Source organism: Schistocerca serialis, chromosome 4 (genome assembly GCF_023864345.2).
Source record: "Schistocerca serialis cubense isolate TAMUIC-IGC-003099 chromosome 4, iqSchSeri2.2, whole genome shotgun sequence".
In the NCBI taxonomy this organism is placed as follows: domain Eukaryota; kingdom Metazoa; phylum Arthropoda; class Insecta; order Orthoptera; family Acrididae; genus Schistocerca; species Schistocerca serialis.
Window position 1 is genome coordinate 906,690,640 of NC_064641.1, and position 13,200 is coordinate 906,703,839.

Consider the following 13,200-nt stretch of genomic DNA (forward strand, 5'->3'; position numbering starts at 1 on the left):
AATAGAAGTGTCTGCAAGTGTATATGCCTTCAAATATTGTGCCGATTCCTTGCCAGATTATTGGGGGTGTTGTGGAAAAGCAGATGTTAACTTGCAATAAATGTATGAAATGGTGGCCTGAAGCACCTCTTTTTCAATACAGCAAAATATGTTGACACAATCACATCTGTGTAATTGATGTGACATGTCTGTTTTTGTGAGAGTTTTGTATGCTTGCTGAAGTAAGATTGCTATGTAGTAGACATTCTGGCCAGTCAGTCCCCACTTGTAAAGCACTGTTGTTATTACAGCATACCTTAAAGATGATTCCTCCACTAATGTTAAGGCGCTACTTTGGGTTGAGGGTACATTGCTGCAACACCATAAAGATTTATCCATTATGAAGAATGCTGTCTGCATCATACCCATTTTTGTTTTATCTGATCGGTGTTCGAATTAGACCTGCACTATCCTTCCGATTGCTTAACCACATGCTTTGTGGCTACAGACTGATATTCAGCCCCCAACTGCTTCTGCTCAGTAAAGTGACGCAAATACTGGGTGGTGATAACATTGGAAATACTGCTCAACTGTATTATATATGAGCAATTTGTTCACGTTGAGTTGTCTCCTCTAGCTTGCTTGTAATTTTGGAACAATTTTCTCATAAATAATATATTAAATTTTACATTCTAGTACTGACACACTCTTCTATATGTGAGATCAAGTAAGGTGATGTGGATTTTTTTTACAACTGCCCTCTTTGCTAAAATATGTAAGGTGGTAGGTAACAGGAATCCCTGTTGCAGTGCACTTTGAATGGCAGTTTGTTGCAGGAAGATATGACTTTTTGGAGTCTCTTTTTCAATAGACACGTTTCTATCTCATAAAACACTTTCAGAAGTGTGACAGGTCAGTAGTCCATTCTACTGACAAGATGTCTCTGTTTAGAGTATCAAGACAGTCGCTCCATCCATGGACCACATGGGAAACTATTGTCTTCTTAAAACCACATGAGAAATTACAGTAAGCACTTCCCTCATTATCTGTCAGTATATCCTGTACAGCTCCAGTGGTGTGCTGCCCATGCCCAGTGAATTGTGGATCACTGCTGGTGTGATAATTTTGGCTCCCATGATGGTTCCAATGGTATCAGGTTTGATGCACTGCGATTGTGGTGTGGCCGTCCTTCATCTAAAGCCATTAATTTATTTTATCTGGTTTCAGACATAAAATATTTGTTGTAACGAGTAGTGAATAACTGTGCTCTAGATTCCTGAGGGAATTGGGGGGGGGGGGGGGGGATGACGACACCAGCAAGTGTTGCACGTTTTCTCCCCTTGTGGATGCCTATGACCATTGACCAAGTGATCAATGATGATGATGATTTTATATTTTCTAATAGTATTTCTTCAGTTATCCAGGCTGGCATTTTGTGAATTTTTCTTCATCCAGGGAAATAAAATTCTTAAGATTTTTCATACCAGTGCATACATTTTTTCAACAGCTGTGTGATTTTAGACTTATCAATAGGACTATCTAATCTTGCATTTGTATCATGCATTAGTCTTTCTCCCTATGTAATTCCAAATGCCGCTGCCACTTCTCTAAGTCCCTTCCTGACATTAATGTTTAAAATTTTAAGGAGGTACGCAGAGATCACGTTAGAACTATGTGACAAGGGTTTTGGAACACATTCAAGGTTATGTCAAGGCCTCCTTTGGAATGGTCATCACACAGAGATGTTACTTATAAAAAAGAATCTCATTTGCATATTTTAGATGCCAGTTATGATAACAGTTGGGACTGGGAGTCAGCTTTCACGGTATAACCTCAAAGTGACAGTGATATGTGTAGTGTCCGTAACTAGGGGTTATTACTGTGCAGTGTCTTCTAACAATTTACGATCATGTTAAACAAATGCACATTTATTATGCTAGTTAATGTAAAATTTAAAAAAAATATGTATAAGACCCTGTTATTCTTGTGGCTTACATGTATTGCTGTTATTTGAAACGTTTTGCTGCAAGGACTGCAGAAATAAATATTTTTCTCTCAGTTTCCTCTAGAAGAAACTATTGTGAATAGATTTTATCAAGTAGCCTATGTATGAAGTCCTATAATAATTTTATATTACATTATTCCTACTGTATTGACATTTTCTTCCTTATATGGCCATAATTAAAATACCTGCATGCTTCACATATCTCATTGAAGACACCTGAACTGAGATACAGCATCTATTGATATGTGAAATGTTGTTAACATAATTGTCTCTAGTTGTTACAAACCAGTGTGTTTTATTCTGGTTATGCTTCAGTGAGAAGTCAACAAAGCAACAACTGACACACTTGCATTGTTTTTTGCAAAGGAAGGCTTGACTTAATTCTACATTTCCCAGCTACGTAAAAGTTTGGTCCATACATTTTTATTTTCCTACACTATTTTGTGTACTGTGTCGAAAACCACAGTTTTGCATCCCATCTATAATAACTGATGTATCAAGTGTGTTGATTACCGTAGAGAGAAACAATGCGGTTTTCACAGGTATGGTACACAATGCTCGTATTCTGTTCTTTCGTTCCTACCAGAGTAAACACTTTTCAATAAGTACAAGTGAACTCTCATGAGAACTGGTGAAAATGAGGCTGTGTCAGATCTGCCTGCTGCCTATTAAAATAATACTATTTCATACCAACTATTAATAATATGTTCATTATCCACTAGCATTTAGTTATTTCTCTTTGCTTCTTCTGCCCCCCCCCCCCCCCCCAATCACCCAAGCATTTTAACTTGCTTGAGTTTCTTTCCTCTTTGTCATATTGGGGCTTAATGTTTGCTTATTTGCGTCCACCTTCTCCTCACCCCTATTTTCTTCCTACTTCTTTATTTTTACACATTTTGTCATTATTTGATTTTTATCTGCAGTATTTATAGGACATACTACTTTGGTCTCTGTTCTGTGTTTCCTAATAAAATAATGTGAAACATTTCAACATAGTGTACAAAATGTGGAACATTTCAACATAGTGTACAAAAACAGTACATCACAAGAGAGAACAACAAAGTATTTGGGACAATGCAAAATATAAAAAAGAACACTAGACTATGTTATACGAATAAACTTTAACAAAAAATATTTTATTAACAAGTCACCACGAAACATAAGAAAGAAATCACAGCTTGCTGAAATAAAGCACACTTGAAGCAAACACTGCAATAGGTTCCTTATTTGTACTTCACGCTAACCAATACAAAATTTTAGTGTGACTTCTCTACAAATCTTTATAAATTAGCATGACATTGATATTTACCTCATTTGCACAAACAAATTTTAACAAAATCTGACATTTTAATAATGTTTTCTAAAACATCAGTATATTGCAGAATTGAGTTCTTTTTATCCCAGCAGATACAGACATTGTACTAAAAATATTAGTTCTGTAAGGCATATATTATTGCACCTCACTGAAGTGTTCCTTCTTTCTACAGCTATTTTATTTATCTGTGAGGCACAAATGTTGCAAGTATTCTTTGATTTAAAAAAATATAATATGGACGTTCCACATTTGTCATCACAAAGTATGGTTCACTTAGCACGTCTATTCCAACATTTACTGTACACACGAGAAAACATATTTCCTACTTACATTGAATAAGCATTAGTGTCTCTCATTTCTTTCAAATTTCAGTTATTATTGTACCATTACACAAATCAATTTATGTATTCATGTGCTAGGAACCAATCACTTTCATGAATATAATAAAAGAATTATACTCCATATGTTACACAGTATAATTAAGTGTGGGCTCTGTCCTGTATCTCCTCTATTTTCTTGTACAATCTCATTTAATCAAGTCTGTGACTAGCATGAACAAAGTATAAGTACAACTATTCTATAAGAATATGTAACAGCTTTAACAGAAACATGATAAAAATTCAATAGTAATAATGTAATTAATATTTACTATTATTATAACAAGATAAACAACCATGATACATTTTGATTTTTTCATATAAAAATCACTTCAGTCAATATTTCATTTCACACCATAAATACTTCATCATTCTTCAAAACAAGTATACATAAGCTGGCATCCTTAATTTCTTCAAGCAAGATGAAAGATGTAAGAACAAAGGTTCTATTCACATAAAATAGGCTATTATTGTACATACATTTACATTCCTTGATTCACAGTCATCAACGTAATATTTATTCTAGTCTGGTCATAAAGCATCTTTTACAACTATTTACACACGATAATCTACCTATTTGTGTAGATTAAAAACAATGACACATCTCATCTTACATCATATCACACTATATTCAGAGCAATATTATCACTTGAAATTGCTACTATAATATTTTTCCCCTCCTCTGAATAGTCTTTTACAACACAAAATTTGAGTATTTGTGCATATACTGTAGCAATACACAGTTACCCAAAGATGAGAGAATGTGGACCCTGATAATATTTCAATATTTAATGAAGAGTGATTTTGGGAGAGCATTTTATTTCACATACAGTGACACGAGTACACCTAATACTTACAATGACAGTTTGTCTGTGAGAATGATCTGCAACTAAAAGCTTCAAAAAAAAACATTTCACAACCAAATAATTGCCAAACGAACACTTCATGCTCGCTGTGCCATGAATGGATGCAGTGAATCGTACTGACCAAGACCCATCTGGATGTGTTTCATGCGAAGTTCCACAGAGTCTTGGAAGCACTGCAGGTTCTCTGGACTCAAGCCAGCACGTATTTGCTCCATTGAACTCTGTAGCACTTTTACTTCATATGCACTGCGATCTGTACCAGCTAAGCTCTAAACAAAAGAGAGAAAAAACACACCCTAATTTGTTGAAACATGACAATTATTTCTCACAGAAAAAAAATTTACAACAAACACAATGTACAGGACTTACAATTTCACAAAAATCAAATCCAAGCTTTCCATTATGATTTTATTAGCGTATGCAGTTAAACATGGAGCAATGCATCCAATGTGGTTGCCCTAATAAAATTAACTCAGTGACAAGATAGCTCTGCAATTATGAGTGTGATAGTGCAATCAGTAAAAAGAGAGGGAACTAAATGTTAAAGCTTGAACTCAGGAGCCAAGGATTCCCTCTTTTGGACCCAGAGGAGAAGAAGAAAAGATACATGGAAGAAGTGTACATAATTACCATTTTACTTTTTAGTGTGGTCAGAGAGCAATAAGAACACAGATACTTATAAAATATCAAATAGAGCCACATAGTGAGGCTTAATCAAGAACACAATAATTAATAAAATGTCATGAAAAATATAACCCTCTCCCTCGTACGTACCACTTACTAACTGACAACTAGAAAAACTATCATTCCAGTCACAGTATCAGCATGAACTGCATCTTTGTCTATACTAATCCACATTACAGGTGGTTCCTAGCAACATGGGTCCTGAGTGACTTGCTCTTCTGTTTTAACCTTTTCTAACTTTTTTTCCTGAGGAATGAACTTCTCTCTCTCTCTCTCTCTCTCTCTCTCTCTCTCTCTCTCTGTGTGTGTGTGTGTGTGTGTGTGTGTGTGTGTGTGTGTGTGTGTGTGTGTGTGTGAGAGAGAGAGAGAGAGAGAGAGAGAGAGAGAGAGAGAGAGAGATCACACATTTTATCTCCTGGAGTTAAGTACTGGCCAGCAGGCCTGTCAATTTATTTTATATTTTTTATCATCATTTTCTATGCATTTATATCAAGAAATAACAATGGGCACACAAATGCATCTTTAATGTGCTTTGTCCAGTTACATGTGTAAACTTAGTCCCTGCAAATGTCAGATAAATCCAATTTTGTTGAGACGGACATCGATATAGATTAGCAAGAATTTTGTTCTCATTTTAAGATCTTTACCATTATCTGTGCTGGCAGTACACAAGAAAATGAGCTAATAACAAATATAAATCATCTTCATGAAACTGTAGGTTTATATGCATGCACATAATGCATATAATGTAATAATGACAAAGACCTTGTATTTTATTTTTATTACTCACCTTTACCTGCAATACGAGTGCAGTAAGCTGAGTGATGAGATTCAACGTACGTTCACTTTTAACTGGATTTACACACGTAATGCGATTATAGCGATTTACAATTGTCCTAGCTTCGTCGAGAGTGCTGTCTCGTAAATGTGATGGTGCCAGCATTACAGCCACACTTGGTTCAGGAGCAATCTATAATTACACACAGAAATTCAGCTACAAAATGTTTAATTTAATATTACATATAAAACCTATGCGTATGCAGCAGGAATTCAATACACTATTTACAATGGAAATTATATAAAAATGGAGAATGTATAAAAATTGAGAATTCGTAAGCATAACACACAAAATAAAACACACCTAACTTCTATAAACCTTACTTCATTTCCCAAATGTTCAACATTGGTTTCTATAGATTTTTAATAGGTAAGTAGCTACTTATTTTTACTGCAGATGGAAAATTTACTTTTTAGAGGTAGTTCAAAGACTGCTACTTAAATTTGTTCCTTTACAAGAATGGAGGCTTCCTCTTAAGTATTAATCTTATCAAATAGCTCATTTACTTACTACTACAGCATTGCAAGAATGTTTAATGTGATGCTAGCATTGTCCAGTCACATGCACTGCGTACATATAGTGACAACCACATCAAAAGTTGAAATACATAATATGTAAATGCACATGTGTTTTTGTTGGATCACGGAGCAAGTGATATTGGTGCCTCCAAGAGTGAGGAGGTCCATCGGTCACCAGTGCTACTGCAATTAATCACCAATGACAAATAGAAGTTGACACACTCCCAAGGATGAATCACACCTGTGACTATTCATGCTGTCCTCTTCCGTATATGTTTAATAATCCCCTGTTAGTCCTATCTGGTACAGGTCCCACATACTTGAGCAATAATCCAGAACTATTTGCACGAGTGATTTGTAAGTAATTTCCTTTGTAGACTGATTGCAATTTCCCAGTATGCTACCAATAAACCAAAGTCTATCACCTGCTTTGCCCACAACTGAACCTATGTGATCATTCCATTTCATATCCCTACAAAGTGGTACTCCCAAGTATTTGTACGAGTTGACCGATTCCAACAGTGACTTATTGATATTATAGTCACAGGATACTGGGTTGTTTCATTTTGTGAAGTGCAAGATATTTCAAATCTGAACATTTTAGAGCAAGTTGCCAATCTCTGCACCATACTGTAATCTTATCAAGATCTGACTGAATATTTATGCAGCTTCTTCCAGACAGTACTTCACTACAGATAACTGCATCATTTGCAAAAAGCCTGATTTTACTATTAACATACATCCTGAACAGCAAGGGTCCCAACACACTTCTCTGGGGCACACCCAAAGTTACTTCATCTGATGATGACACACTATCCAAGATGACATGCTGTGTCCTCCAGACCAAAAATTCCTAAGTCTGGTCACAAATTTCACTCGATATCCCATATGATCATTCTTTTGACAATAAGCATGCGGTACCGAGTCAAATGCTTTTTCAGAAATCGAGAAATACTGCATCTACCTTGTTGCCTTGATCAAAAGCTTTCAGTATGTCATGTGAGGAAAGTGCGAGTTGTGTTCTGCGTGATGAATGTTTTTGAAATCCATGCTGGCTGGCATTGAGGAGGTTATTCTGTTCAAGATCTCTCATTATGTTTGAGCTCAGACTATGTTCTAAGATTATACAACAAATCTATGTCAAGGATACTAGACAGTAGTTTTGTGGATCACTTCTACTATCCTTCTTGTAGACTGGTGTGTCCTGTGGCTTTTTCCAAGAACTGGCTACAGCTTTTTGTTCCAAAGATCTACAATAGATGATAGTTAGCAGAGGGGTAACTCAGCTGCAGATTCAGTATAAAATCTGATAAGCTCAACACCACTGATGCTAATAGTGGTACGTCAATTACATCGGGTTTTCCTTTGTAAAGGAACATTTGAAAATGGAGTTTTAAGCATTTCAGCTTTTGCTTTGCTACTCTCAATTTCAGTTCCTGTCTCATTCACTACAGACTGGACACTAACTCTGCTGCCACTAACAGCCTTTACATACGACCAGAATTTCTTTGGGTTCTATGAAAGATCACTTGACAATATACTGCTGTGGTTGTCATTGAAGGCATTAGGCATTGCTTTCTTGACAGCCAAGCACGTTTCATTCAGTATCTCTCTATCTATAGCCCTAACCTTTGCTTTACACGCTTTGTTTTACACCTATTATGCAGTAATCTCTGTTTCTTTAGAAGATTCTTTACAATGACTGTACCATGAAGGTTCCCTCTCATTAACTGTTCTATTAGGTACATATGTATCCATTGTGTTGAGATATGTAAATTGATATCGACAGTTTTTCTTTTTTTTTGGCTGTAATTACTCGGCAGTTATTATGCATTCTGGGATGTGTAATAGCTGTTATGCATGTACTGATTAATTAATAAAACATTCCAAAAAACTTTCACTTCAATATTAAAAAATGCTCAACAAAAGGTTATGGGTCAATGGACAGGTGTGAAAGTATGGTTTTACAAATGTTAAAATAGAAATCGTATATGGAAATCCAGAGCCAGTTCAGAAGTTACGCATGTGCCAATCACTCATATTTTGCCAACTGATCATTCTTGCATGCAGACTGACAATATTTTTTTCTCTCACTCAAAGCTAAAAATGAGTGGTACAGCACTTCCAGTGGTTGAAATTTGATCAGGCATTAAAATTATTCAAAGTGGAAATTTGCCATGAAGGCATATTGGGTCCATGATGAACTGTGGGATGATGTTGAAAACCCTCCTTCAGATCCAACAAAAATGGGACGATTCTCGGAAGAAGAGAAACAAATGGCACATTCCCGAATAAGGGACACACACAGGGCAGCAGAAGGGGCTTCCTTAGATCATTAATCACAATGAAATTAGTTAAATGCACATCCGAGACGACTACTGAGATCCCCTGTGAGTTGTGCATGATGTGAAAACGGTCATGTCTTCCATTCAAACAACCTAGCAAAAGGTATTCTGAGCAAATCTTAGACTTAGTGGATTCTGATTTGTGTGAGCAAACTGAGACAACACCTATTGGTGGAAATCATTATTTTCTCACATTTATTGATGATTTTTCAAGATTGAAGTTTGTTTATTTCTTGAAGAAAAAATCTGAGTCAACACAGATACTTATAAACTTCAAAGTCATGGTGGAAAAGCAGACAGGCAGAAATATCAAGAAGTTGCAGTCTGACAATGGAAAGGAGTATGTCAGTGATGAGCTAAAAGGATTTGGGAATTCTGAAGGTATTATCCATCAGCTTACAATACGTTACAGTCCACAGCAAATTTGTGTTGCTGAGAGAGCTAATAGAACATCGGTTGGAAAGGCTTGTACCATGATGTTCAATGTTAACCTGCCATGGGAGTATTGGGCTGAAGCTGTGTTTACAGCTGCATACCTATCAAATCATTCACTGTCCACCAGGTAAGATGCCACATGAACTTTGGCATAGGCCTTGTTTATCGTATCTGAGAATTTCTGGCTGCAGTGTAATGGTTCACATTCCAAAACCCCGTCACAAGAAGTAGGATAAGAAATCACAGGCATTGACATTTGCAGGCTATTGTCTGGCAGCTAAAGGCTATCGATTCATCAATAGGGAGACTGGTAAGGCTATCGATTCATCAATAGGGAGACTGGTAAGGCTATCGATTCATCAATAGGGAGACTGGTAAGGCTATCGATTCATCAATAGGGAGACTGGTAAGGCTATCGATTCATCAATAGGGAGACTGGTCAGATAACTGTCAGCAGGCACGTAAAATTCATGGTGGATGGAAATTTTTCAAGTTCAAAGACAGAGGAACCTAAGACCACACGTGCCTTAGTGTTGAAACAAGTAGTAGTTCTCCAGGACATCAATACTTCACAAACTGAAGCAGAAGTTAAGTCAGAAGGCTGTGATAATTAACACTTTTATGGCTTTCAACAGTAATTCAATAGAAACTGAAGCTCAAGACAAGGGTCATGAGAATCAAAACATAGTTCAAGAGGTTACACCCCAAGGATCAAACAGAGAACCAAAACCCAAGACACAGCCTGACCATGTTAGTTACTATTTGAAAGAAGGACTTGCAAGTAGACATTGATGCCAAAAAAGCCTTGGGAGAGTCAAATAATGAAGAATGGAAAAAAGAACGAAGACAGAATTCTCATTTCTAGTTCATAACAACACATTTGAAGAAGTAGAGTTACCCAGGGGGACACAAACCACTCAAGACTAAGTGGGTATTAAAAATAAAGCATGGGACTAGCAATAAACCACAAACATTTAAGGCACACCCAGTGGTAAAATGATGTGCTCAAGTTCAAGGTATTGATTATCAGGAAATCCTCACACCAATGGTCAAACATGCACCCATAAGATATCTCTTGTCTATAGCAGCTCGAGAGAACCTGGAGGTTGACATCACTACTTATCTCTATGGAGATTTAAATGAAGAAATTTACGTCATTCCACCAGAAAATTTTGCAACTCCTGGAAAAGTATGAAGGCTGAAGAAAGCTGTTTATGGACTCACAAAAGGCTGGTAGGAACTGGAATCAAGAAATTGGTAGGAAACTGAAAGAGATCAAACACTGATCCTTGTATCTATTTTCACAGAGACGGCACCAAACTTGTCATCATAGATTTATATGTCGATGATATGCTATTTTTCTCAAATGCCAGAAGTGTTTTGGATCGATTCAAAAGTTCTTTGAAGGGATTTTTTGAGATACAAGAATTAGGACAGATAAGCCAAAGCCAATGCCTAAGCATGGAAATTACACAGGATTGTGATAAAGGCAAAATTGGGATCTCCCAGAAACCCCATGCAAAAAATGTTCTGGATAAATTTGGAATGAGTGAAGCCAAGCTGGTGTCGACACCACTTGGACTTGGTTTGGACTTTCAAGGGCTCGAATCATGAGATGTCAAGGTACCATATCAAGAAGCAATAGGAAGTCTTCTATATCTATCCCAAATCTCCAGACCTGATATGTGTTTCGCTGTAAATCTCCTTAGCAGATACAACCAGTTTTAAAAAGATTGATTGGTTGTCAGTAAAAACATTATTTAGGTATTTAAAGGGAACTGTGGACTATAAGCTAGAATTTTGGAGAGATGGTAACAGAGAAATAATGGCCTTCAATGATGCAGATTGGGGAAATGAAATCGGTGACGAACACACTGTAATTGGTTCATGCATAAAAATGCAAAACTATTTAATTTCATGGCCTCTTAGAAAACAAAAAACTACTGCACTTTGTACTTGTGAAGCTGAATATACGGCCTCGATATCAACTGTTCAAGATTTACCGTGGTTAAGAAAACTTATGTTTGAGGTAGATCCATGAAGTGCTGTAAGTAAATTGTGATGATAAAACAGTCACTTAGTTATGCAAGAATCCAGTGACAAACTCTAGATCGAAATATACAGATAGAAAGCATCATTTTAATGCATGCTCAACAATTCTTTTAAATTTGAGCCAGAGTTCCTCTACATGCTGCTATCCTGTGCTGGAAGTTTCAAGTTACTCACTGAGATATGACATTACTGATTTTTTATCTAGTTTACTGAACATATATGTCTTTCTGCTTGTTTTAGCTGTCCACTGTACTTTGGTAATCATTGTTGCCACAACCATATCATGACCACTGACACCAGTTTCAATGGTACATCCTCAAAGACGTCAGGTCTATTTGTTGCCATTAGATGCAATATATTTCCATAATGAGTGGGATTCCTAAGTATCTGTTCTTGATAGTTTCCAGAGAAGGCATTTAGTGAAGTTTCACAGAATATATCACAATATCCTTTTAAGTAAATTAGAATATTACGGTGTAACAGGAAATGCTGCAACTGTTTTAAATCCTACCATGTATCTCAGACTGGAAATAAAGGATGTAATTAGAAAGGAAACATAAGCCATCAGGCATCATCCTATTGGCAACTAATTACATGTGGTATGCTACAAGTTTCAATCTTAGGGCGCTTACTTTTTTGTGTGTATATCAATGACCTTTCATCTGCAACATTACCAGATGCTAAGTTTGTTTTGTTTGCAGATGATACAAACATTGCAACAAATAGCAAATCAAGTATAGTCTACATTTACACCTATATCCATACTCCACAACCCACTGTATGGAGTGTGGCACAGGGTACCCTGTACCACTACTAGTCATTTCCTTCCTAGTTCCAGTTGCAAATTTCTTTGTTACTAAACTAAAAAAAAAACACTACACGCAGTTTACAATTTGTAAGAGGTTTCACACTAGTACATGTCTAAACTATGATGACAAACAGATATTCTAAGATGACGATGTCAAATTCTTAGGATTGTGTGTTTAAATTCTTCGGATTACAGCTTGTTAATAAATTCAGCTGGGAGGAGCCTACCACACAACTGCTGAAGCACCTTAGTAAATCTCTGTTGTTTGCGATGTGAATGTTGTCAGACGTAGGTGATGTAAAAATGTGGTGTTCAATGCTTATCTTCATTACATAATGTCACACGGTATTACTTTTTGGGAAGCCAAGCTAAGGTTTTCCGGGTCTAAAACGTATAATAAGAATAAGGTGAGATGTGAATCCGTGTAAGAATTAGTTGGTGTGAACCCGAGAACATACTGCAGAAACCAGTTACGGAAGTAGGGATTCTGGCTACTGTTTCCAATATATTGATTCCTTAACGAAATCTGCCATTAAAATATATCCTTTTTCACACCAACAAATCAGTTCATAGAACCAATTATGGAAATAAGAATAATATCCACAAAGATTTAATGTTTGTTACTCTGGTCTAGCAACGTAAGGTTATCTGCATCTCAGGGTACTGAACATTTATATGTTTTGTGACACGTTATTTACCTTCTTCTATAAGATTTTTTTTACTTATTTCATATCCATGGGCACCTTTTCGCTTGGGATTTGAAGATTCTGACCCCTTTTACATCTCGGAGGATCTTCTCACTATATGGATCCATTGGAATGGAAAATACATCTAATCTCTGAACTCCTCCTCCTCCTCCTCCTCCTCATCATCATCTCTGCTCTTCTGAATTGTGCAATTCAAGTAAATAAGAATGACAACATACAAAAATAATGAGGAAAACCAAGAAGTACACTAAAACATAAAAGTAGTCTGAAT

At 36.4% G+C, this 13,200-nt stretch overlaps 1 protein-coding gene across 1 annotated transcript in view; it reads right to left on the bottom strand.

Annotated features, from left to right (window-relative positions):
- Positions 1-3,099: 3,099 nt before the first annotated feature.
- LOC126473583 (protein lin-9 homolog) overlaps positions 3,100-13,200 on the bottom strand; it is a 101,977-nt gene continuing 91,876 nt past the window's right edge. The window contains exons 8-9 of the mRNA XM_050100729.1: positions 6,017-6,196; positions 3,100-4,811 (exon numbers count right to left, since the gene is read on the bottom strand). Coding sequence (XP_049956686.1) covers positions 4,620-4,811; positions 6,017-6,196 — 372 coding nt within the window. The 3' untranslated portion in view covers positions 3,100-4,619. The remainder of the gene's footprint in view (positions 4,812-6,016; positions 6,197-13,200) is intronic.